This window comes from Panthera pardus, unplaced genomic scaffold (genome assembly GCF_024362965.1).
Source record: "Panthera pardus isolate Hobbes unplaced genomic scaffold, ASM2436296v1 HiC_scaffold_23, whole genome shotgun sequence".
Classification (NCBI taxonomy): Eukaryota; Metazoa; Chordata; class Mammalia; order Carnivora; family Felidae; genus Panthera; species Panthera pardus.
The window spans coordinates 1973044-1999175 of record NW_026526799.1 but is presented as its reverse complement, the minus strand read 5'-3'; the positions used below and the strand labels follow the sequence as shown (position 1 = coordinate 1999175).

General features: G+C 61.5%; 1 protein-coding gene across 1 annotated transcript in view; it reads right to left on the bottom strand.

Annotated features, from left to right (window-relative positions):
* The window catches only part of CEMIP (cell migration inducing hyaluronidase 1), a 128522-nt gene that overhangs the window by 19698 nt on the left and 82692 nt on the right, over window positions 1–26132 (bottom strand). The window contains 10 exon segments of the mRNA XM_053888611.1: window positions 576–781; window positions 8752–8961; window positions 10574–10627; window positions 10629–10750; window positions 17143–17334; window positions 18085–18217; window positions 20180–20301; window positions 20694–20789; window positions 21856–21926; window positions 24371–24550. Coding sequence (XP_053744586.1) covers window positions 576–781; window positions 8752–8961; window positions 10574–10627; window positions 10629–10750; window positions 17143–17334; window positions 18085–18217; window positions 20180–20301; window positions 20694–20789; window positions 21856–21926; window positions 24371–24550 — 1386 coding nt within the window.

The following is a 26132-nucleotide window of genomic DNA, read 5'->3' as shown; positions in this document are numbered from 1 at the left end:
GCAGGGGGGGGGGGGGGGGGGGACAGAGATTGCGCGGGGTCACGTGACGGGCAGCCAGCTCCTGCGCCCCTCGTCAGACACTCGAGGAATCCTTAATTTACGATGAGACTCGGTTTTCTCGTTCGAGTGCGGTACATCTAAGCGCCTCACGTGCTCAGAATTTCCAGGGGGCCATGGCCCCGTGGGGCGGAGGCAGATCAGAGGTCACGAGTGCCTGGGAGAGACCCCGCACCGGCAGGCGGGTCACACGGGAACCCCCGTCTGCCGGTGCCCACGGCCACACGCCCTCTCACGGGAGCGCCGTGTGACGTCGGCAGAAGCCGGAGGATAAGAACAGAGGTTCTCTGATGGACGTGAGGCGAGCTGGGGAGGTACAGCACGCCCTGCCCTCTGCACCTGCTGACCCCTGCGCCCTCTGCACCCCCTGCGCCCTCTGGCCGCGAGGCTGAAGACACCAGGTGGTGAAGGGCTGGCAGGTGCAAGCTTCCCAGAAGCCCCAGGGTGCAGAGGTCAGAGGCCCCCTGGGGCGGGGCGGGAGGGGGGGGTGCGTGTGGCCTGGAGACAAAGCCACTCACTTGCAGTCCTGCCGGGGCTTGGGGACGTAGCCCGGGTACGAGTCTTCCGTGATCATCCTGCACATCTTGCTGTCCCGGTCGGAGGGGAGGAGGGTTCCAGACTTGACCAGGAGGCCCAGACAGTGGTCAAAGGTGTTGCGTTCCTCCGGCCCGTCCTCCGTGAAGAAGCAGTGGCCCAGGGAGTTATAGCCCACCACGTCCTTGACCTGCAGGGGCCAAGACAGGAGGGGACACGTCGCCCAGCGTCCAGCTGCTCATCAGGCACACGTGAGACGCCGCCAGCCGTACGGCCGGTCCCGCTGGGAGCAGGGGAGGCGTGGGGAGGGGGAGGGACGAACGGCGACTTCGAAGCCCCTTCCCGCTGGAGGTGCTGCGGCCGAGGCTCCGCGGGGCGGGAGGGGACAGGGTGTCAGAAGTGCGTCCAGGAGGAGGCAGGGACAGGTCACGTGAACCCGCCCTGGCGAGAACGCGGCGGCCCACAAGGACAGCAGGCGAGGTCCGGCACAGGAAGGTAGGGGGAGCATCCCCGGGAGGCAGCCCGAGAGCCAGGCCAGGCCGTGCCCTCACCCGGGGGCCCGAGCCAGCCTCACAGCCCAGGAGGCATAGCCCGCGACATCTGCAGACTCGAGGGCCAAGAACCAGAAAAGCGTGCAAACCCCAGCTCGTCAGAACCCATCTTGGAATCCCGGAGTCAGCGGGGGGCGAGGGGCGCAGGGGGGAGGAGGAGCGGGAAGGCCGTTCTCAGGCCCCGAGAGAGCCGGGATGGTCCCAGGGCATCTGTCACACAGGCCCCCGGCCCCCGGCCCCCTTGCCCGCCGCAGATGAGCCATTCCAGCTCTGCCATCTCGGAGGCCCCTTCTGGGCCTGAACCCCGCTAACATATCAGCCTCGGAACCAAGAGATCCTCAGGTGGGCCTGAGCCCCAGCTCCCTGCCCGGCGCCAGTCGCTCACAAGCATCTCTGGCAGACGGGCTCTGTGCTCCCCCTCGAATGCCCCAGAGACGGGACGCTCACCACCTCACGAGGCAGCCTGTCCACGGTGGGACCCCCAGGACGGCGAGAAGCACCTCGTTCTTCTTAACCGAGACCTGCCGGCCTCACCCCCACCCTGGGGCCTGACCGCCCAGTGGCGTCACCCGATGAGGACGCTCCTGCCTCCCTAGGACCGTTCCACTCACACCTGTTAAGTACCTACCGCCAGGCCCCGGCCCGGAACATCCACACACCGTCCAGACACAGCTCCCCCCGCAGTACCGGGCACAGTTCGAGGGGCCGGCCCGTACTTGGTCGGATGTTTAGCGGCAACCCTGGCCTCCGCCCCCGATGCCGACAGCACCTCCTCAGAGTGACAACAGGGGCGCCTGGGTGGCCCGGTCGGTTGAGCCTCCGACTTCGGCTCGGGTCACAATCTCTCAGTCTGTGGGTTCGAGCCCCGCGTCGGGCTCTGTGCTGACAGCGCGGAGCCCGGAGCCTGCTTCGGATTCTGTGTCTCCCTCTCTCTCTGCCTCTCCCCTGCTCACACTCTGTCTCTGTCTCTCAAAAATAAATAAACATTAACAAAAAATTTTTTAAATGTCTCCAGGCTCATTGCCAATATTGCACTGGTGTGTGTGTGTGTGTGTGTGTGTGACAAAACTGGCCTGACTGGGATGCACAGATCGAGGCTAAATACCCCAACTCCCTCCCAAGTCATTGACAAAGCCTGCCCATTCCCATTTTTAGGCAAACATGCTCTAGAAGCTTCCGGAACGGGGACCCTTTGTGTCCTTTTAGTCTTGCTGAAACCTGGCACGATTCTATGATCACTGTTTTGGGTTCTTCGCTTTGTTGTGTTTTTAGAGGTAGGGAAAGTGAGGCTCTGGGAAGTCAAGTGATTTGCCCAAGGTCACAAGACCCACGTGCTCAAGGTCAGGGCTGGAACCCCGGTTTTCTAATTGTGTCCATTCACCCCAAAGGGGAGGATCCGCCCTGTTCCAGGCGAGCTCTGTTCCCTCAAGCATCCTTCCCTAAACTCTGGCCACCGGCAAGGGCGTGGTCTTGAATCCCATTCGGTCCCTCAATGAGCATTTTGTAAACACCAAAGTCATCCAGTGGGACCGCTTCCTCTCCTCCCAGTGAGCTCTGAAAGCGTGTTATAAATAGCCTGGAAAGACAAGGACGGGAGGAAGAGGCAAGGAGCTGGGAGGCATCTCAGAGCAAGTTCCGGGCCTCAAGTTGGCAAGGAGGGCAAGATGCCCAGGGAAGGGGCGGGGGGGGGGGGCGGCGGCTCCCAGGGGCTCATGAACCTCGGGCTGGAGCCCCGCTTGGACACAGGCCCCCTGCCTCCCACCCGAGGCTCTTCCAAAATCGTAAGCCCCCGCCTGCCCCACCGTCGAAAGGAGGAACAAGGACTATTTTTTGGGTGTCATGTATCTTACAGACAGTATCTCACTTCTTATGACAACATCATTCCCTCTCACCCAATGACACTGAGGCAGAGAGTTGCCCAAAGCCACTTTCCCTTCAGGGACAGAACTGAGACCCGATTCTCCATCTGCCTGATCCTATAACCTGTGTGCTAATCGGCTGTCTGCACCCCAGGCAGAAAAAAACCCCCTCATCCCGTGTTGCGTTTCTTTCTCCTTATCGGGGTGGCAGGGGGAGGGCGGTGAGGGTGGCGTGGGTGGTCCAGGTGACAGCACGGGACGGGGGAAGCAGGTGCTGGGTGGGGAGTAGAAGGCACAAGTTTCCGCTACAGACTTGCTGCGCCCGGCCCGGGAGCCCCTGGTGTCACAGGTGCCTCCCGGAGCCTTCTGGCTCCTGGGTCTACGATCAGTCTGCCTTAGAGCATTTCCCAGGATTAGATATTTACACCGTGACATACACAGAACTGGAGACAGAAGACGGGCAGACAGGTAGAAAAATCGGGAGGCTGGAGCCGCACGTGCAAACACACGCGTTCAGATTTGCAGGAGGGCGCCACGTCCCTGCGCACGCTAATCCAATAACGTTTACGTATTTCTGAGACAGAGAGGGACAGAGCGTGAGTGGGGGGAGGGGCGGAGAGAGAGGGAGACACAGAATCGGAAACAGGCTCCAGGCTCTGAGCCGTCAGCCCAGAGCCCGACGCGGGGCTCGAACTCACGAACCGCGAGATCGTGACCTGAGCCGGAGTCGGACGCTCAACAAACCGAGCCCCCTGGGCGCCCCCTTCCGCAGTATTCTCTTCTACCAACTACACCCATTCCTTCCTTCTCCTGGACATCACCCCTGTTGACGGTTGCCAGTCCTGAGAGGGATTCCTGAAAGCCCTTTTTAAAGTCTTCAACCATCGTTAGGTGGGGCTTCACCAAAATTTCTCAGCCCTCAGGGGCGGCTTCAGTAAAAATGACCATTTAATCTGCCGTCTGGCGTTACAGCAGAGGGAGGCGCCGGGAAGGAAGCTGGGAAAACGGGTACAAGGAGGCGCGTCCCCGGGTAAAGCCGCCTGCCTACAGCAAGAGAAAGAAACGGCCGTCGGAGACAAGGAGACGCGAGAGGAAACCGGCCCTGCTGATGCCGCCGTCCCGGGTACGTGTGACACAGTTCTCGTCGTAGTGAGAAACTTGCGGCAAATACGATCATATTAAAAGAAAGACCGGGATTCCCAGGCTTCCACCGCTAATCGTGTGTGTTTTTGAGCCACCGGAGAAAAGAGGCCCGGTGTCGGCGGTAACTTGCTTTGCAGTGTCGTAAGGAGCGTCGGGACACGCGCACGAAGCCGGGAAGGAGGCAGAGCCCCGTCGCCCTCCGTCCGCCTCGCCAGGAAAGGACCGAGGCCCGGAGCGGGAGGCAAGGACAGCGGCCGTGGCCCGCTTCCGGTTGCTTCCTGCGCTGACCGGTGGGTGGGGCGGCCCTCCCTCGTCCCCGACCCGTCAGCAGAAGCCCCGGCCAGGAAACTCGTGGGGGAAGCAAGCAAGGGTTCCTCACGTGGGCTCAGGAGCAGCCAAGTTCAAGAAGCGACTGAGACTATGAACTCGAGAAACCGGGGAGAGGGGAAACCAGGAGACACGCACGCTCGCCCGTGAGTCCCAGAGCTGAGGTGGGGACACAGGGCAGGGGGCTCGTGCCAGGGGCGTCCAGGGGTGCCCCGGCCATCGGCAGAAGGACACGGGATGGCGTGTCCCTAAGGCTGGAGGGCTTGGGGGGGGCGGCACGGGGCACGGCCAGCAGACCCAAGCCGGGGGCGTCCCGGCTGCTCCTGGAGGCATTTATACCAACGACGACACATTGCGAGCAGGGGACGAGGTGGGGAAGCGGGGAAGGACACGTTTTCTTCCCCACCCCACTCTTCGCCCCAAAAACAGGGGAGTCGGGGGGCGGTGGGGGGACGAACAGAATCCATATGGGCGTCTTTTCTACCTTCCTCAAAACTACTGGAAGACATTCATTGTTTCCACGAAGGAAAGGTGAGGGGTCCCCCGTGTCCTGCCCCGGAGCTCAGAAACACACACGAGGACGTGGTGGGAGCCCCCCGCAGGCCCCCAGGTACCCCGCGTGCGGACACCTTGCAGGACGGCTTTCCCCTGAGCACCGGCCTCGCCCACACGGTAAACCGCTCACGCCAAGACGAAGCGAGCGAACATAAAATGCCGACGGAGAGGGTCCGGCCCCCTTCCGACGACGCGGTGCGGCTCCCAAACCCCAGCCCGCCTCGGGGGGAGGAACGGGAAGGGCTCAGGGAGTCAGAGGCCTGCGCTTCGTCCGGGTTTGAGCCACGGCGATTCGGTTTCACCGTGGAAGGGCCACACGGGTCCGTGGCTCCGGATGGCACCCGGGGGGCTGACGGCTGCTGCCTCCCAGTCTGGTGGCCGGCGTCCCCGGGGGGCAGACGGAAGGACGGCCGCGGGGCAGGACCGCAGGGTCTCCTGCCTCCGAGGGGCTGTCCGCGGCTCTGGCTCCAGAAAGCCTTCTCTGCCGCGGGGGCAGCTCCCCGCCTGCATCCCTGCTCGGGCCCCTCGCCCTGCGGCTGCCTGCCGAGGCCTCCGCCCCCCTCACCGCTGCTGGCCCTGCGTCCCCCACCACTGCCTGTGTCGGCCGAGACCCGGGCTCCGGGCTCTCGGAAGCCTACCGTGACCAAGATGGCCACATCCTCTCATTCTTGTCGTCTTTTTAAAAAAATTGTTTGTGTTTATGTATGTATTTTTTGAGAGAGAGAGAGAGAGATATCGAGCAGGGGAGGGGCAGAGAGGGAGGGAGAGAGAGAGGGAGAGAGAGAGAGTCCCAAGCAGGCCCCGCGCTGTCAGTACAGAGCCTGAACTCATGAGCCGTGAGATCGTGACCTGAGCCAAAACCGAGAGTCCGACGCTTAACTGAGCCACCAGGCGCCCCCTTCGTTCTTATTTTCTAACTGAGAAACCACGAGAGGTGTTTGTCAGGCCCTGCACAGCCGCACGTCCACGCTACATGGCGTGTGCGTGTGTATGTGTGAAATGTCCACGCTACGGGTGTGCGTGTGACTGCCCCGAGCTTGAGAACAGCTCCCACTCAGCCCAGATCTGTAGTTACAGGGCCTCTGGGAATCTTAGTACCTTTCTGTCCAGGAACGGGAAGCAGGGGTGAATTTACGCTGAGTTTAAGGACGAGACTTCAGAACAAACGCTCCAATCAAGCAAAGGGCCTCACACTCGGGCCCGTTCCCCTTCTCAACTAATTCTGCGCCGTCCCGGTTCCCACAGCTTCTGAGCTCAGTCACCACCCGCGAGGGACCGTCTCCGACGGGCCGCGTGGGGTCCGGTCGGCAAACCGCGCGGGCGGACGGCACGGACCAGACGCTGCTCCGGGGCCGCGTGTGTGCCCCGCGCCCCGCGTCCTTGGCTCCCTCCTTACAACCACCGCGTGGGACGGGTCCTGCCCGCCTCCCCGTTTTCCAGAGGAGGAAACAGAGGCACGGAGAGGTACGGTGACTGGCCCAGGCCGCACGACTCACAAGAGCCCGAGCTTGTCCGGTGCCTCGTGCTGCTTCCCTGATGGTTTCCCCTTGTAAATCCTACTGTCTTTCTGCTTCAGCCAGAAGACGCCCCCCTTCCCTCTTCCTTGAGCCGGAAAAAAGTTCACGTTCAGCACAACCCCTCCCCTCCCGCCGGGGAGGATCAGCCCCGGCCCCCGGTCAGCTTCCACGGGAGCCCCGGCCAGGGGGTCCCCTGTGGCACCCGTGCCTGTGTTTGCTGCGACTTCCCCACCCGGCTGAGGAGGGAACGGGGTGCCACGGCTCATACCCTGGGGACTAAGCCCTAGAACCCGAGGCTTCCAGACCGGGCCCCGCGGCCCATGCCGTCCCCCCGTTTCTCAGTGGGTTTTCAAATCCGAGCACCTGAGGCAGCAGGCACCGCTCAGAACATAGGAGCGCACCGAGCAGACTGGCAGCGGCTTCACCAGCAGCACGCGGACGGCCTCACCCCTCCCCTGCCCGGTGCGGAGGTCCATCACGTCGGGCTTCGAGCAGGGCTGCAAACTCGGGGGGCTTTGGGGGCCAACGGGCCATGGGTCGAGTGGCACCGGCCTGGGGCGTTTGCTGTGATGTGCTAGGGAGTGGGGGACACAGGGGAGCCCTCGGATGCAGGCCTGGCTCAGCTGTGGCCCTGCCCCAGGCCCTTGTGCCGTGCTGGAGTGTGGGTCCCACCTGCCTACCCAGACCACTTTTTTTTTTTCTCTTTTCAAATGCAATTGCTTTTTGAAACTAAAAATTTTTGAACGTTTTATTTTTGGAGAGAGAAACAAAAGCATGCAGGGGAGGGGCAGAGAGAGAGAGAGAGAGAGGGAGGGAGACACAGAATCCGAAGCAGGCTCCAGGCTCTGAGCCATCAGCACAGAGCCCGACGCGGGGCTCGAACCCACGAACCGCGAGACCACGACCCGAGCCGACGTCGGACGCTTAACCGACCCAGCCACGCAGGCGCCCCCCAAGACCACTTTTCAAGAGAAGCCAAGAATCCAGATTTCTATGTGAAACCTCTTAATTTTTAAATGATGGAAACTAATCCCAATGTTTCTTTAAACACTATTTAAGCCAAACAAAACACAATCTGGATTCAGCTTGCAGAATGCCAGCTTGTAACGTCCAGGTCTTAGAATTTCTAGAGGATAAAAGTTGAGTTCTTTATCTTTTCTTTCTTTCTTTCTTTCTTTCTTTCTTTCTTTCTTTCTTTCTTTCTTTCTTTTCTTTTCTTTTCTTTCTTTTCTTTCTTCCTTCTCTTTCTTCCTTCCTTTCTTCTCTTCCTCTCTTCCTTTTTCTTTTTTCTTTTTTCTTTTTTTTCCTTCCTTCCTTCCTTCCTTTTCTTTCTTCCTTCTCTTTCTTCCTTCCTTCCTTTCCTTCCTTCTCTTCCTCCCTCCCTTCCTTCCTTTTTCTCTTTTATTTTCTTTCTTCCTTCCTTCCTTCCTTCCTTCCTTCCTTCCTTCCTTCCTTCCTTCCTTTCTTTCTTTCTTTCTTTCTTTCGTTTTTTTGAGAAGCACAGAGAGGCAGAGGCAGAGAGAGAGAGAATCCCAAGCAGGCTCCACACTCAGCACAGAGCCTGACTGGGGGCTCGACCCCACAAACCATTAGAATGTGACTTGAGACAAAATGAAGAGTCCGATTTTGACTGAGCCGAGCCCCCCCAGGCGCCCCCCAAGTGTAGTTCATTTAAAGAAGAACAACTTAGTGTAAAAATTGGCTGTGCGAATCGGGACAAGCCTGATGCACACTCTGCTCACGAAGCCGTGCCTCCCGGCGGAGCTCGCGCTGAAGGACGCCCGGTGCCACAGGGGAAAGGTCTGTTGCGGCCGCCACGAGCGTGGGGGGCAGAGGCCACGGCGTGGAGTCTTGGCATGACCCCCTTGCCGGCCCTGGCAGACCCGTCGTGCCGCGGAAAGGTCCCCAGATGGCCCGCCGCTCTAACGCGGCACCGAGGGGCCGGGATTCCCCGGGACCGCTGCCAACTCGCCCCCCCCCCTGCAGCCCGGCGCCCTTTGGCAAAGGCACAGCCCCGTTCCCTCTTTCCGTTTTGGCTGGAGACCTGCTCTCAACTGGCACCATGCTCAACTGTGAGGCAAGGATGGTTCAATCCCCAGGGGAAACGACCAGATCCGGACGTCCTTCCAGTGCCGACGGCCCGGGGGAAGGGGACTCGAGGGCGGGGAGGTGACGGAGCCTCCTCTTCCCCGGGAAGGAGGTACTTACCAGCAGGCCGTTGGAGCCGTGCACGGTGACGCAGCGCGAGAACGTGTGGTGGATGGAGAGCTCCCGGACGTAGGTGGGCGGGTCGTAGCCTCCCCGTCCGTCCACGTCGCCCGCCAGGTGGAAGTGAATGGGGTACTGCCCCACCAGCTGCTGCCCCATGTGCTTCAGCTCCACGCCCTCCAGGTGGGCCGCCTTGAAGCCCAGCGCGAACTGGAAGAGGGGAGCCGAGGGTCGGAACGGTCTGGGAGGCGCCCCCGGCTCCTCGCTGCCGCCACGTCCCGCACACGCAAAGGGCCGGGCCAAGCCCTGCCTCGGCCACGAAGCAAATCAAAGATCCGATCTGCGAATGGCCCTTCTCATCCCCCGGGGGGCCGAGGCTCCGCGAGGAACACAGGGATGTTACCAGGCAGTGAACTTCCCCGGGGGAAGGACCTAGGTCCCCCCTAGGTCACTCCTAGGTCCCTGAGGGTCACGAGGAACGGGGATCCCCGAGATAACCGGGGGCGGGGGGAGGCTGGCATGAGCCCTCCCCCCGCCAGGAGGATGGGAATCCGGGGTAGGGCGGGCCATGGGGCAGAAGGAGCCTGTGGCCTGGCCCACGGTCTCCAGGTGAGAGGAAGGGGACGCTGAGCCCAAGTCCCCATCAGCCCGTGACTCCGGGAGCGTGTGCGGGGCTCGGGGTGCCCCAGGGGCTGGCTACACCGTGCACGTCCGCGAAAGCACGCTCCAGAAACGCCTCCCGTCAACAGTGGGGCCCAGCCGTCTGCCACTAGAGTAGGGTGACCTTCGGGACTCGCCAACCACTGTCCCCAAGGCAGGCATCACCCGCAACGCGGCTCTGGTAGGGCCGCCCTGGAGGGCTCTGTTGGCAATGCCTCCGAGGTCTGGTTTGGGCCACGTGGCAGGGAGCTGGAAACAGTTCTCGGCTGAGGACGTTCCCGCAACCCCTGCCCCCTTCCTCCCCAGAACCCGACAGGGGTGTAGGTGCACCTGCTTCTGGAGGTTTACCGTGACCTCGCATTGAACGAGCAGGGCCCGGGGACGCTGGGAGCCCCTGGGGGAACACGTGGCTTCACAGCATGACGCTGCCACGTTGGAGCCGGTGGGGCTCCGGTGGGGAGGTCTGGAAGCTTCCCTCTGGCGCGCAGTGGGGTCACCGAAAAACCTTATCCCGATGACACGCGACCGAAAAACCTTTATCCCGATGACACGCGATCGTAGCTTCGCGAAGCTCTACGTCAGTGACCCTAAGTCACTGACAACAGCGGCCACACACGGAGCTTCTGGGCGTCCACGGTACCCAGGTGCCGGGTAAGGGCCCCCGTACACAGGGATGCCGACGAACGTCCTCTTTGGGCTCAACGCCAGGCCAGCACGAGCTCCGAGAACCGACAGCCGTTTCGACTTATTGCCGGGGGAGGACTCGGCAGCCGGGATCTCCGTCTCTGCCCGGAATGCTCGCGGGCAAGCTCGCGCCAGACCCTGCACTTCCCCCCCCACTTCCTGTTTTATCTGAACTTGCATGGATCTGTGGCAAGTGGGGCTGTGTGAGTCAAATGCCCGTTCTTCCGGGAGCCCTTGGGGTGGGGGGGACACCGAAGAAAGAGAACGAGCACAGTGGCTGAGGGTCGGAAGCCGTGAAGGCAGGGAGCGCGGTGTGCCGTGTGACCGGGGGCGGGCCTCATCTGTCTTGTGGCCGAGTGTTGACGGCTGGGACAGCACAGCTCTGGTCTCTCCCCCCGCCGGTCCTGCCTTCTGCTCCCCGGCCCGTCCCGGCCAGGCTGGCATCGTGAGAATGCTGCCCGGCCGCGAGGACCCTTACCTTGATGTGGCCCCCAAAGGTATCGAAGTCAAAGAAGCTGCAGATGTGGTTTGCTGTAGGGGTAACACCTGTCCTCCATCTCCCCCATCACCACGATGTTCCGGCTCAGGAGCCCGACCTCCGCCCGCATGTCCACACCGTCGATCTCCTCCCCGATGTGCAGGTACAGGGGCTTCCCTAGGGCGGAGAGGGGGCGGGGGATCAGAGGCCTGTGCTTCAGGCCCCACGGCTGCCGCTCGTGTATCACCGCGCCCCGTGTGCTCGGAGGTCCCCGTGGTCCCCCAACCCGGTCCCATTTTATGGAAGAACGAAGGCCATGCAGAGATGGCATTTGTCTCCCGGCATCGGTCCCTCCTGGGGTCTGTCGGTTGTAGCTCCCCATGTGCTCCCCGGGAGACCCACGTGTCCCAGCCTCCCTGAGGCGGCTGTCATACCAGCCCCGGCTCTGGCTCCGCCCCCAGCCCTGGAATGTGGGCGTGTCCTGGCCGCCCGAAGGAAGGAAGGAAGGAAGGACAGTACTCTCTCCCCTGTATGCCGACCCCAGCCCCACCCCTCCCACAGTCTCAGGGGCCTGGATTCCAGTAACTTCTTCTCTTGCCTAGTGTGGGTGCCTTAGGTTCTGTCTCCAAACTCATCCAGGCCTCCTACCCTTAAAAAATACTATCAAAAGACCTTTCTGCACCACTCGGATGCCCCTGTAGCTAAGGTCGGTCCCCTCATGCCGCCGCGAGTCCCTGGGCGAGGGTGCCAGCTCCCAGCACCACTCCACTGGTCCAGTCCGACTCACTTACTCCCCTCCAGCCTCCTCCTCCTCCTGCTCCCCCGGGGGTGGGGCAGGTGCACCCCAGGAAGGTGCGGAGCTACAGGACCCCGGAACCTTGGAACTGTCTTCCGGCCCCAAATCTGCCCCCACCCAGTCCCAGATTCTTCCGTGGCATAAAGACATCTTGGCCTGCCTCTAAAACGTGGCTCGTCACTGGGAGGGCTGGACCCGGCCAGCAGGTGTCTCCTCCATTCGGGACACGGTTACGGGGCACAACCTCTCGTGGGGATTCCCGGCCCGCACCGCAGGGCACACGCCGTCCCTGCGGCCCCAGCTCGAGCGACGGGCACACATATCGGCCCACGACACGGCTGACCCCCGCGCGCAAAGGCTGGGGCTGTGATGGATCGACTTCGGCTCGGGTCGTGACCTCACAGTTCGTGGGGTCGAGCCCCGTTCGGGCTCTGTGCTGACTGGAAGCCTCTCCTTCGTCCCTGGCTGGTCCGGTCTCCTGCCGGTCGGCCCGTGACCTTCACAAGCATGCCAGGGGCGGGGCCTTCCGGGCAGGTGGCGGGGAAGAGTCTCCTGCGCAAAGAGCTTTGCGCGGGGTTCTGGGTGACCCGCCGGGGGCGCTGGGCAGGAAGCTGCTCCCGGCCAGCGAGGAAGGGGCCTCACGTGCCCGCCAGCTTTAAACGCCCGAAGGCCAGCGGCCGCTACAAGAATTGATGCCAAGGCCCCTGGTCTGTCTGGCTCGTGTCTCTGAGCACGCTGGACGCGGACCTTCTTTTCTTTACCAGCGGCCACCCCCGTGGGCGGCTTCGCCAGCAGCACCCACGGAAGCTTCATGGGTCCCCTCCACCAAGCGAGGCCATACCTCGGCCTGTCCCCGGAGGACAGAAGGAAGGCTGGCCCGCCGGGGCACTGGAGGCGGCTCAGAGGCGCCCAGGAACCTGCCCACACGAGTGCCCGCCCGACGGGCCGGGTCCCGGGAGGCACGGCGTGGCACTCGCTTCCCGGGGCGGAACGCGTGACGGGAGAGGTCGAAGGGAGCGTGCAGGCTGGGTCCTGCCAGCCAGTCACGGGGGCTCTGTGCTTCCCGATCCCGCCCCGACGGCTCCTTCTCTGCCCAGCCCTCCCACCATCCCCCACACGCGCCTTCGCTCCCCGGGGTTCCCGCCATGCCGGCCGGGCCAGGACACCAGGCCTCCCCCTGCAGACACACATCCCCGGACGCCCAGCCACCCCTCACAGCGTGTGCATCTGGGGGCCCAGTGTCCCCCTCAACTACGGGCGGGGACCAGCGGAACCCGTGTGTGCTGACCAGGGGCGTCCGCTCTGGTGGGGGCCTCAGAGGGCCTCCCCAGGGATCCGCCCTCCTCTCCAACACGGCTGGTGGCGATGCAGCCAGGCTGCCCGTGTCAGATGGGGACTCAGGTGATAGCTGTGAGTCCCCGAGCACAGCACTTTCGCTCCCGGGACCTCGGGCTCTCCTTCCAGAAGATACGAACCGCACGCGTCTCCAAGGTAACCGTGCTTGTTAACTGAGTTAATCCATGGAGTGAGCTCAACACAGTGCCTGGCACGTGGCAGGGGCTGGTGTGGCCCAAGTGGCACGTGTGGCTGTGGCCCGCGTCATCCTCAGGGAAGACTGGAGTCTGGGGCTCCCGCCACTGCCTCACCTCCAGGTGGGGCATTTTTCTTTGTTCCATGGGGGGGATCGCAGGGTGAGGGAACGGCCTCGAGGGATGCGGAGGGCCTGTGTCTACCCAACACCTGCAGCGGGGGCCAGGGGGGCACAGGGCGGGAACGCTTCACTTCGGCTGCCCCTTCTGCACCGTGGGCCCTTTACAGGACCTGTCAGGACCTTTAAAGAATCCATCAGGACCTTTGGAGGACCTGTCAGGACCTTTACAGGACCCATCAGGACCTTTGTGGAACCTGTCAGGACCTTTACAGAGCCCATCAGGACCTTTACAGGACCTGTCAGGACCTTTATAGGACCCATCAGGACCTTTGTGGAACCTGTCAGGACCTTTACAGAGCCCATCAGGACCTTTACAGGACCTGTCAGGACCTTTACAGAGCCCATCAGGACCTTTACAGGAACTGTCAGGACCTTTACAGAGCCCATCAGGACCTTTACAGGACCCATCAGGACCTTTACAGAGCCCACCAGGACCTTTACAGGACCCGTCAGGACCTTTACAGAGCCCATCAGGACCTTTACAGGACCCGTCAGGACCTTTGTGGAACCTGTCAGGACCTTTACAGAGCCCATCAGGATCTTTACAGGAACTGTCAGGACCTTTACAGAGCCCATCAGGACCTTTACAGGACCCGTCAGGACCTTTACAGAGCCCATCAGGACCTTTACAGGACCCGTCAGGACCTTTACAGAGCCTATCAGGACCTTTACAGGACCCGTCAGGACCTTTACAGAGCCCATCAGGACCTTTACAGAGCCCATCAGGACCTTTATAGAACCCATCAGGACCTTTACAGGACCCGTCAGGACCTTTGTGGAACCTGTCAGGACCTTTACAGAGCCCATCAGGACCTTTACAGGACCCGTCAGGACGTTTGTGGAACCCATCAGGGCCTTTACAGAACCGCACAGTTTATCTGTCCTGCTGCTGTGTTCACAGGCCACTCCCAGGCCCTGCTTTCCCACCCACCCCCACCCCCCCGTCCTGTCTGCAGACCCTCCCACCCAGCCTCACCCCTCCTTTGCTCCTCCCACCGCTGATGTGTGAGGGCCAACCAGAGAAAGCAGATATGGCTGAGCCAGATTGTCCCAAATAACCCAGGAGGGCCACGGGCACAGGTGAGGGGGGGGGGGGGGGGGGCTCTGCAGGTGCCCTGGCTCCACAGCCCGAGCTCTCTCTGCAGGCTGGGCTCCCACCTGGACACTCGGGGGTCCAGAGAGGAAAGGCATCGAGGCCCTTCCAGTGGCAGAGACAGGCAGGTGCACTTGAGGCTCAGACCCAGCAGGGCCCGGTGCGTCTGGGGGAGGGGCTCGGGCTGGAGGAGATCTAAGCCACGGAGTCCCCAGGTCCCTCCTACGGGCCAGTCATCGAGTGGAGGCCCTGGGGACGGGGGCCTCCGAGGAGGGGGAGGGAGTAGAACAGGGAGCCTTTGGAGCCAGAGAGCTCGGGGTTTGAGTCCCGGCTCCGGCCGCCTGCACAGACGCCAGCTCGCCCGCTAGAGCCCCCCAAGGTGACGGACATGCTCCGTTGCACGCATCCAGTAGGCCAGCCACCGGCCGCCCGCGGCTACTGGACAGGCGGGATCTGGCTGGGGTGACGGAGCGGTACAATTTTCCACTTTAATTGTAATGAGATGTGAACAGCTTCGTGTGGCTGGTGCCTGCGATGGAAAGCAGGAGGCCGGCCGTTCGATTTCCCTGAACCTGAGTGTCCTCCTCTGTCCCGGAGAGACGGTGGCCGCCACCTTGTGGGGTCACCGCGAGGAGTGAACGAGATGGCTCTCGTCGCGTGCTGGGCAATCACCGGGACACAAGAGGGGGCGACGCCAGCGGACAGCGGTACCGTTTAGAGGTGCGCGCGCGGGGTGGGGAGGGGGTGCAAGGAAAAGCCGGGGTGTGGGAACGGAGGTGGAGAAGGTCTCAGGTTTCCAGCCGCCGTGTCAGGAGGTGTGGGCATCCACGCGGCGGACGGCAGGACTGAAACAGCGTTGGCAGATGAGTCACAGTTTCGTGACTCTGTGATGCTCATCTGTTTCCTGTCAGAAAGCCCTTCGTGTGCACAGAAGCCTGTTTCTTGGAATCTGGGGGCAGCGAGGACAGAGGGCCCAGGAAGGCTGTGTCCCTCCCTGCAACCAGCCCTGGGGGGACCCTGAGACGTCACTGTTGGGGGCACGGTTTTGGAAAAGACGGGGCGGGTGGGCCTTTGCTTCATGCCAGTGGGGGACGGGGAGGCAGAGAACGGGCTCGGGGCTGAACGGGAGAAACGTGAGCCTCCACAAGACAGACAGACGGACGGACACGCCCCCTGCCCCCAACTACCTGGGGCTTTTCTGACGCTGCCCACCAGAGGGCGCTGTCCTCAGGTAAGCGCCCAATGCTCCTGAGCCAAGAGCAGGGTTCACGGGAGCCTAATAACTTTAAGGGGGTGGGGGCTGGGAAAGGGGGGGAGGGGTGGGGGCCTGGTGGAAATACAGGCAAGGCCGTGCTACGTCGAGGAAGTGAGGAGGGTCCCCAGGGGCTCCAGCCTCTTCTGTCCTCCCTGGGTGCTCGGGGCCCAGGGCAGCCCCATCCCACTCTCTGTCCAGCCCTAAGGAGCCTCAGGAAGCAGCCGGGCCTGTTGGCCAAACGCTGCCCAGCGGGGCCGCTCTCCGGCACCCGTGCCCAAGCCGCACCGTCGGGCGAGGCCCGCGTGCCCTGACACCACGTGGCCCTCGGCTCTCTGAGCCTCTCGGCGCTCACAGCTCCCCCATCGGGACCTCTGCCCCCGAGCCTCGGGGTGCGCGACACAGGGGTGCAGACGTGGGCTGGTCTCTGCCGGGCGCTCCTCCGTCGACCTCCGTGCAGGCACGGGCGTCACGGGCTTTTCACCCTCTTAGAACCACAAGTGCCACCCCGGAGGCACACGTCACCGCACATTGAGCAGTTGACATCAGCTCAAACCGTCTCAGTGCCACTGTCACCGACAGTCCAGGAGGACACCTGACGTCCCAGGGGACCCGTGCACGTGTACTGGCCCTGGGGACACAGGAGTCGCCCGGCAAAGACCAGGGCCTAACGCTCAGGGGGGCCTTTCCTTCAGGGAGGGAGCCGCTCTCCATTCAGTAGTCCCAGAGGGGGGCCGGTGAGGGTGCACCACGGGGGGCGGGGGAGGGGGGGTGCGGCACACAAGCCCCCAGCCCGTCTGCTCTCTCCCCGGAAGGCGGCCTGAGCACCGTGTCCAGGGACCGTGCACGGCGCTCTCGGACAGCGATGCCCCGAGGACGCTTCCCGCTCGCTCCCGCTACCCAGACCCCCGAAGCGGCCCCTGCCCCTCGTCCGTGTGCACCTGGGCTCTCCAGCTCCTCCCTCGCTTGTCTAAGCTCAACGGCCTCCCGGAAAATTCCTTTTTTGCTCGTGACAGTCAAGTTGGATTCCGTTGCTTGTGACCAAAGCACCCTCGTGGATGGATACGGAACTCTCTCCACTAATAACGATTGACCTGGACTGTCCCTTTAACCCCAACCGTCTGAGACTCCAGGAACCTCACATGATATACATTGCAGCACCACTAAATCTACGTTTAGGAGAAGAATAAGGAAGACCCAGAAGCTACAGACGGAAAGGATTTAAAACTGCGGTAGGTCGCATCATGGCCTAACAAGTATTCACCCCCTTCCCTCATCCTTGGCGGGAGACGCAGGCCGACCCGCCCTTCCGTGTTGAGCTTGACTGTGTTACTTGCTTTGTCCGGTGGAATGTGGCTGTGAGAACAGGCCAGTCCTGAGCCCAGGCCCTGAGTCCCCTTGTGTGTCTGTCCCCTCCCCAACGGGAAGACAATGTCCTGGGAAGAGTGAGAGTCGTGGGTGACTCTCAGTCAGTCAGGTGAGAGCCGACCTGAACCCCGCTGGCCCCCTGGAGCCACGCTCGGTCCAGGGAAGCTGAACCCTCGACAAGCTGCAGATGCGGGGGTAAGAGATAAGCGCTCGCCACAGAGGTTCGGGTCTGTTTTGTTACGCGGCATTATCATGGCGGTGGCTGACTGATACAGATTTCCCCTGCTTTCCGACAACTTTAAGCCTAATAGGTCCGCTCGGCCTGGGGAGGGGCTAGCGAGGGTCTTACCTGCCACCTTGACCTGGTTGGAGGCACAGGCTCTGCAGGGAAGCACCTGGAACTCTTCTGCCTGGTACATGGAGTAATCGGTACTGGCGACGACCAGCGTGTCTCCGGGCTTCCACGACCGCACGTCGTCCTCCAGGTTCAGGATGGTGCTGTTCACGTTGGTGTCGATGGTGACGGTGAGTCTGGGTCTCACTGGAACCCCAAGCGGGAGGGACTGAGAAACGGCCCTCGGTCCTTGGCGAACTTTTGACCGCCCGCCTCCCCCCTTCCCCTCCCTAAATAAATGCTAGGTTTGCCTATCCAAACCCAAATCGCCAGGCTCAGCCCATCCCAGGCTTGGTACAGGTTTTTGAAGTCAACAAAACCTTACCAGAAAAGAGCCGTTCATTAGCCCTGCCAGGGGAATTTTCCACCGGCTCCTTCGCTAGAGTTAAATGTGGTCCCTCACCACACCCACTCTGCTCAAGCTGCACCACAAATATAGTTCCCTTCAACTAGTATTTACAGTAGCCGTAAGCCCTCCGCCCCACCCCCCGGGAGAACTCTCTCGTCCCTAACGACTGCCTTCTGGACGGGGCCAAGGACCGGCCGACCATTTCCAGGCCCTCCTAACAGGCACCTTGGGATCCGGGTTTAAAATAACAGCACCCAGAGGCCGCGAGCTCGCGCCTCTGCGGGGGGCGGGGGGGGGGGGGGGGGGTGTGTGCAGGGAGGTCGGCTCTGTCCCCCGCGCCCTGGCTTTCTTGGACCAGGCCCTTCCCCTTCCTGAAAGGCATTCGGGCAGGGCGGGGCTCTGCCGGCTGCTGCCAGCTCCCAGGACCGTCCCCCGGCTCCCGTGTCACAGACGCGCTCCCCACGGCGAGCTCGGCAGTGGCCCCGTGTCACCGCCACGCGCAGAGGCGGCCGACCCAGCCACACCCCGGTCCCCGGCAAGCTTCTTACCAGGCTTCCCGCAGAGGAACCGCACGCGGTAGCCGTGGCAGGGGCGGCCCCGGTCGTAGCACGCAAACCTGTAATCCTGGCCCTTTTTGTGGACAACCTCGGCGGTGAGGTTAGCGCCGTCCAGCGTAGTGGCCTGGAAACGGCACGGAAATTACAGGGCAAAATCATCTTTCTTTTCATACAAAGGAGGGTGATGATTCATGCTATACACGTATTGCCCCAAGCCTCAGAGTGCCCCTGCTGCAGATGCTGTTTGCTGCGGCCCGAGACTTTTCTTCCAGGGACCGAGTGTCACTTCGGTGGCAAGAAAACGGTCTTGTGACAAGGAGAACGGCGCGAACTCGCAGGATGGACGGGCGCCCCGCCCGGGGTCCTCGGGTCCTCGGGTCCAAACCACTGACGGCCCCGCCGGCCGCTGGCTGAGCCGTTACGGCCTTTCCACGGTGACACGGCACTTTTTCCGGAGCCCCTCACGACCTGCACGCCAGCCCTGCAGCTGTGCGCTCCGGAGGACGGGCTCTGTCCAAACTCTTGGCGCCCCACGTGGTTCCGCATCATGGAAGGGGGGGGGCCGGGAAAATCTGGCACGCACGACCTCCTTCCTCCTCCCGGGCAAGCCAGGAGGGCTCTGGCTTTACGGGCACCAAGGCAGACACCCAGAGAGGCTGTGTGACCTCCCCGGGGCGAGCCAAGCCAGCGCGCAGCAGAGCCGAAATTCGAACCCACACCGAGCCCGTGCTGCCCCCCACCTCCCGCTGCTGCCCTCGGGCGAGCCGCCCTGCGACCGTCTCCTCCCGCTGGACCCCGGGCTCCGGGGAGGGCAAGGAGCCGGGCTCTGCCCGCCTCCCGGCCCAGGGCTTGGCACACAGTGGGGTCTCGGGGATGGGCACGGACGGGCGGGCGGCTTCAAGGCCAGGTGGAGGGTTCAGGGAGCGGGCTCAGAGGAGGTCGTGATCCCTGCCAGCTGGGGCTCGTCCCGGAGCCCGGGTGTGTCTGCATCAGGACTGTGGCCGTCATCAGGGGCAGGCAATTTAGAGCAAGGCCACAGCCGTTGTCCTCTTTGGCACAGAGACCAAAGGGACCAGGGCTGGGGAAACAGGGGAGGCGAAGTATAGTCAGCCTACTTAATAATAGGGTGGCGGGGGAGGGGGGGGGGGCTTTTCAGGAAACACTAGTTTGAACACAGCAGGTATCTGTCCTCCTTGGCTTCAAAGAGCCACGTAGCAGTGAGCTCAGGCGTCATTTAACTCAGCCCTTTCCTGCCAGTGACATACTCACGCCCATGATCTTGGGGGGCGGGGTGGGGGGGGGGGCGTCCAGCTCCCCCACAGAAGCAGGAGTCGCAGACTTGCCTGCTCCTTGCAAAAAGCTAAGGCCGGTAATTAGCGATTGTAAAATAATTAACAGTATTACCACGATAATGAAATAAAATAATTGTGAAATAATACAATTTACGGGCACTTCACGTATCGTTGCATTAAATCGACAGAATGATCGCGCGGGGGAACGACGATCATGTGCACTGTTGCCTGGGAGGAAACGGCGGCCCTACGTCACTTGACGGGCACCTGCCGTGGGGAAGGAGCAGCTCAGGGTCCCCTCGGGGTGGAGGAACTCCAAGCGAAACTGCTGAGCAAACGCTGTCCGTTCTCCCATCGCGGGCTTGTATTCAGCTCAGTGGAGCCCAGGGCGGTGGGTGTGCTCTCCACCCGGGCTGGGTTCAGCCTGCACCCCAAATCCCACTGGATCCTGTGCACCCCAGGGCCCAAAGGAGGTCAACTCTGCGGGAAGACTGAAGGAGAGGCCCCAGCCCCACGCCGGGCGCTCTCAGCCACGGCTGCGGGCGCAGGCTCAGGAGGAGGCAAGGGAAGGGGAGACTAGAATCCAGGAGAGAATCCGGGGTGCTCGCGTGGGAGCTCCCCGGCCAGCCGGCCCGAAGCAGACAGGAGCCTCTCTAACGGGAACAGGGCTCTCTGGCTTACCAGTGTCCTGGGACAGCCCTGAGGATCCCCCCCCGCCCCCAACTCAAATGGCAAGAAAGTCTGTCAGCTGCAGGCTCCTCTTCAAAACCGTCCCATCATTTTGAGCTCGGTACCTGTATATCGATGGGGCGGTTGCAGATTTTTCCCGGGTGAGCCGCCCGGAGGTCTGAAATTTTCTCCCCGCCTTTAGTCTGCGGCACTTTGTTGTGGTCGAACCACCCCGTCCATTCCACGTCTAGACAGAAAGCAAAGGGCAGGGTCGGGCAGGAAGGGCCGGCCAGGGCACGTCCCGCTCGGCGTGGCCCCAGGCGCCCCGAGGACGAAGACGGGCTCTGTCATCAGCCCACTACCTGGGGCACCGAGGGGTGCTCTCTGCACCCCTGTCCCGCCCCGGCTGTCTCCCGTCCAGTGCTACCGCTTGGCACAGAGAGAATTCAAGAGGGAGGGCGTCCCTCTGGGCTACCGGCCGCCCTGGACCGATTCATTAGTGACAGCTTTCCGTCCGTTGCAAATTTAATTTACGGCCATCCGGTGGCCTTGCGGCCGCAAGAGAAGCACGCTTGCTTTGCCAAGACAGGAAGTCCTGGCCACTGTTGGGTTTTGTCCTGGGGGCCCCAAAGTCCTCACCTTGAACCCACTCGCTGGATGAAGAAACGTTGAAATGCTCGCCGTGCTCCGTCCGGAATACTTTGAACACCCGGGCAGCAGCGGAGCCGCGGTGCCCTGCGGGAGAGACCAGACCCCCCCCCTGGATTCTGAGCGCTGTGATTCCGAGGCAGAGAAAGCCCCCTACGCCCACGGATCCTGAGCTATTTCTTTAAAAAAAAAAAAAAAAAGTTTCAGGCCAATGTTTCTACTTGGGAAGCAGACCGCAGATTATGTCTACTGTCCCTTCTCATGATTCTGTTTTAAGAGTCGACTTTTGGAGGGGCGCCTGGGTGGCTCAGTCGGCCCAGGGTTTTCATCTCCAGGGGATGACCTCGCGGTTCGTGAGCTCGAGCCCCGCGTTAGGCTCTCTGCTGCCAGCGCTGAGCCTGTTTTGCGCGTGAGCTCTCGCTCACAAGTAAATAAGCATTAAAACAGATAAAAGCTTGGGGCGCCTGGGTGGCTCAGTCGGTTAAGCGTCCGACTTAGGCTCAGGTCATGATCTCACAGTTTGTGAGTTCGAGCCCCGCGTTGGGCTCTGTGCTGATGGCTCTGTGCTGATGGCTCTGTGCTGATGGCTCGGAGCCTGGAGCCTGTTTCAGATTCTGTGTCTCCCTTTCTCTCTGCCCCTCCCCTGCTCATGCTCTGTCTCTCTCTGTCTCAAAAATAAATAAACATTTAAAAAAATTTTTTTTTTTTTAAATAAAAAAAAAAAACAAATAAAAGCTTGATTCCAGTGTTCCGGCAAATCTGTATCTCGGAGGCTCGTAATTTCTCACGTGAATTCCCGTCTAAGATTAGAACAGTGCCTTCTGCAGACTTCTCCGGGCAGAGGAGCCCCCCCCCCGGGTGGTAAAGGCCCATCCATAGACTCTTTTTAGCTCCAAAGACTATCTCTGCTGGATTGTCCCAGCTCCCGCCTGTCCCAGGTCACTCGTTTCGAATTAAGTCAGCGACCACCTCTTTGCAAATATGTTAAATATTATCTCCGTGATCGGCTTTTGCCGCTTTGGCGTGACACGTTCGGGACGATGGGTGTTGAAGGGGGCTCCGCGATGCTCGGAGGGAAGAGGGGGGTTCGGAAAGGGCCCCATGTTCAGGGGGACGCCGGCGGGGATACGGCCTCTTGCCAACTATTTATTACCGTGATATTCAATGTGGTCTTCGACGGAAGAAGAGGGATTTCCTTTCACAGTTAGGAAACTCCAAGGGTGTCTGCAAAAACCAACAAGCAAAAGTCAAGTTCTTCGCACGTCTCAACCTGTAGCGGAGGCACAGCCCAGACAGACTGCCACCAGCGGGCAGCCCTCCCCGCCGTTCGGGGGCAATCAGCCCCCTGGCGGGGCTTCCCGGCTCCGGAGAACAGGGGCCGTTCTCTGCCAGCGCTGGGCTTCCTCGCCACCTGGCTCGCCCGCTGTTGGGCTCGCCCCGAGCGTCGTCAACCCCGATCTGGCAGGAGCCCAGGTATGAATCACAAACAAACAAGCCCGCGGACCCACATGCCACCCGCCAGGCTCAGTTAGGTCCTGAAGCAAGCGCTCCGGTTCCATTGGGAAAACAAGGACACAGGTTCCAAGGGAGAAAGGTTCTTTCCAGGCTGCCCAGGAGGTCAGCACGAGGGAGACCCCGGAGGGCCTGTGCCCCAGCTGCCCCGGGAGCCGCACTGGCTTCGGGGAAGGAGGAGACGCGTCTCACTCCCCATGGGGGACGGAGGAGGAAGAGATTTCCTCCCCCGAAGCGTGCTGTAAGGCAGGAAGGTTTTCTTACCCATTTCTGTCTCCCTCCCGCCCCGATGCCTGCTACAGCCTGAGATGCCGATAGATTACGGCACTCGAGAGCTTTTCTTATTTTTGTTTTGAGCTTTCATTTCGGGCAGGGAGCCTTCATTCACGCCGGGGATTTGACTGGGTCACTCTCTTGCTTGAGATCCTTCAGTGGCTCCCCGTTGCCCTTTAGGTGAAATCCACACTCCTTGGCACAGCGCGAAAGCTCGTCCCCTGCCCACCTCCTCAGCCTCCCCTCTGTCCCCTCCCGCCCTAACCCTCTTCTGCCGCCTGTGCGCTCCCCCCGCCCCCCGCCTCTGCACCTGCAGTCTCTCGTGGGGAATCTGCTTGTCCTCACCCTCACCTGCAGCTCGGCCCAGCCTCTCGCTCACGCGTCCCTGCCACTTCCCTCTCCACGCCTGCCTTCCCGCGAGAGCTCAGCACACTTCGTCAGGCCCAGAGCCTCGGGCCGGCATCTGCACGATAACTGCAGCCCCAGGTCCCAGTTCTACTGCTCTTAGAGGTTTTGAGTTTGCCCCTCACAGTGCGTCTGTGCAAACGAGGGGGGAGAACAGAATCCCGCCTGCCTGTGTCCTAGGCCCGGGGGATCGGCTGTGGCAGAACGTGACCAAGCATCCCCCCTTCCGGTGGCTTTGTTCATCAGGAGACACGTTATTTGAATCCTTATTCTGTGCCAGAAGCGATGGCAAATATCTCACTCTTGTTGTCACATCTAATCCCTCCCAACGGTCCTTTGAGACGGCTCCCAACGTATCCCACTGTACGGACGCAGGAACCGTGCAAAGAACGAGTCACTTCCTGCAGCCACACCTACCAGGAGGTGCAAATTCAGGCCAAATCAGAGGCCCGATGGTGGGCCCTCAGCTGTTACCTTCTTCTGCCGAGGCCCTAAGAGCCCAGTCCCCTGGTGGACAGCTCTCACGTGATAAATCAAGAAACTGGCCTTCTGGCTTATTAACAAGGGGATGGGAGCCCCCTCGGCTTCTGCTAAGAAAGGAACCTCGAGAAACCAAGGTGTGCTCATCATCTCGGACTACTTGAGCTCCTGTCCAGGCCCTTCTAGAAGAAACAGCCCCTGGGCTGTCAGGGAATCACCCCGGAGCCCGGAGCATCCCCCGAGCCCCCACCCCTGCCTTGCCCGGGAATCTCTGTCCAGCCCATAAAACGGGGCTGGGGGTGGGGGTGGGGGGAAGTGCTCTGCTGTCCCCGATCCTGCTCCCGGATCTGCAGAGCTGAAGGGAGGGCCCCCCCCCATCTTCCAGCAGCCACAGGATGCATAACCTCAACCCCAACGTCCCACCGCGCTGAGGTCGGATCCAACGTGATAAAAAGGTGTGGCTACTGTGGGGCAAACGGCTTCCTCTCGGGGCCAATGCGTGTGCCCCAACGTCAGGCATGAAGCTTATAACCCGAGACAAAGCAGACCACGTTGGAGCACAACCCAGGGGCCCTCCTCCCCGGGTGCGCGGCCGGGCAGGGACACTTTATGCGGTCTCTACACAGATGTCTGCCAGTCCCCGAGGCACGCGATGACCCCTTGGCCAAAGAAAGGGAAGGCGCAGCGAGCTATGCGGACGTCCAGCTCGTATTTTGTAAGTGGCTGAATGAAATGGACGAGCCCGTGCAAGGAAAGACCGCTGCGTTTTAAGAAGGGAAGAAGAGGCGTTTTAAGCTGCGTTTTAAGAAGGGAAGAAGCTTTTGCAAGAAAACCTAGGCGCCCAGACTTGCCCGGTGCAGACGGGCGATTGCCCGCCACAACCCAGGCCGGCACTGGGGGGGTGGCGTGCCGTGGGGAAGGGACAGAGGCTAAGGTAAGCTGCGGGGCGCGGGGCGGCTCTGGTGTCCTGGCGGAGGCGACGGCCCTGACCGCGGTACCTGAATCCAAGGTGTAGGAAGTGTTTGCTGCCCAGCTTCGTCATGGCCTTCCTGGCTGCATCATCCAGGTTCCGGGACCCCTCGTCGTTCACTGCCACCGAAAGGATCCTGCCCGCGGGCACCGCGTTCAAGTACTGGACCAGGCGTTCACTCTCCTTCTTGGATCTGTAGGTGTCAAACCTAAAAAGGTCGGAGGTGGGGGGTTAACAGTCCTGACAGCAGCCCCTGCAAAGAGATGTCCGAGCTCACGGTTGTGTTAGAACCACCCACACGCCGTCCAGAGCCCCCCGCGGGCTGTGAGCTTTCAAGAAAGTTGCTTCTGTGCCAGCAAACGCCAATCTTCCCGAACTTGACAAAGGTCACCCGGTCCCGCACAGAAAATACCCACGAAGTATGACTTCAAACAAACGTCTGTACCACCAGGGGTGCGCATTTACGGGGAAAAGACACAAGTTCGCAACGACCCCCATGGAACTCTAAAGATTTGGTGCAATGACAACAGAAATGCCCAGAGAATGCGTCTTGGGAATTAACAGGCGAAACTGCTCTAAAGCGGATCTAGGGGCGCCTGGGGGCTCAGTCGGTTGAGCGTCTGACTTCGGCTCAGGTCATGATCTCGCGGTTCGTGGGATCGAGCCCCGCGTCGGGCTCTGCGCTGACAGCTCGGAGCCTGGAGCCTGTTTCGGATTCTGGGTCTCCCTCTCTCTCTGCCCCTCCCCGGCCCATGCTCTCTCTCTCTCAAAAATAAATAAAAACATAAAAAAAGGTGTTTTTTTTTAACGGATCTAGAAAAAACGAACTGGCATGAAGACCAAGATTTGGGGAAAGAAAAATGGTGGTGGTCACGGGGGTGGGGCCGGCTGGCTAGGTGCTCCTGAGCCCTCAGACTGGAGAGCAAGTGTCTATGCAGCTGGCGGGTCCGGGCCGGTAACGCTCATTCTGCGCCCCCCGCCCCCCTGGCTTCGAGCCGGGCCAACCTCAGTGCCACAACCACACCGCACGTCTTCACACGCCCTTCCTCACCTCCCCCTGCCTGATTACACGCTTACTGCCTGTCAAGGGCTGACCTACATTCTTCTCCCTCCCGGAACCTTCTCAGATGGCAGCTAGTAGCTCGTGTGTGCGGGCGTGTGTCGTGTTGGTGACCCTCTTCACTCACACACCTCCGGCCGCCGGGTTCTCGAAGCCACACACACACATACTTTAACCAAAGGAGATTCGGCCGAGCAGCCGTTCCGTCTTGGGAACCTGAACCCCAGCTGCCAGGGTGGCTTCCCACGGACCGCCCAGCCCCGGGGCACCCGCGGAAGTCGCCCAGGGTCAAGGGTCTGGGCAGATCCGGGTTTGAATCCCGGCTCCGACACTCGCTGGCCTTGTGACGCAGCACACGGAGCCCACGGGGCCTCAGTGTTTCCCTCTGTACGACGTGGATAATCACAGAACCTACTCGGGGGGTTGATGATACAGATGGCCGGTCAACGCGGTTAACTCGTCGTTTTGCACAAAGCCCAATGAACGTCACTGGTGTTCACCGCAGGGCAAGGGGGGTCGTGCCGCATATTCCTGCCCAACGTGCCCTGTGTCCCCGCGGCCTGCTCCCTGTGTCCCCGTGACCCCTGCTCCCGGCTCCCTGCTCCTCGCGCCCTGGTTCTTGCGGAGCCCGCGCCCCCCGCATCCAGCAGCAGCAGGACGGCTCGGGGTCTGCCCGCCTGCCCCAGCCGAGTCCTTCCTGGGGGGTCCTCCCCTCCGAGTGCCCTGGGAC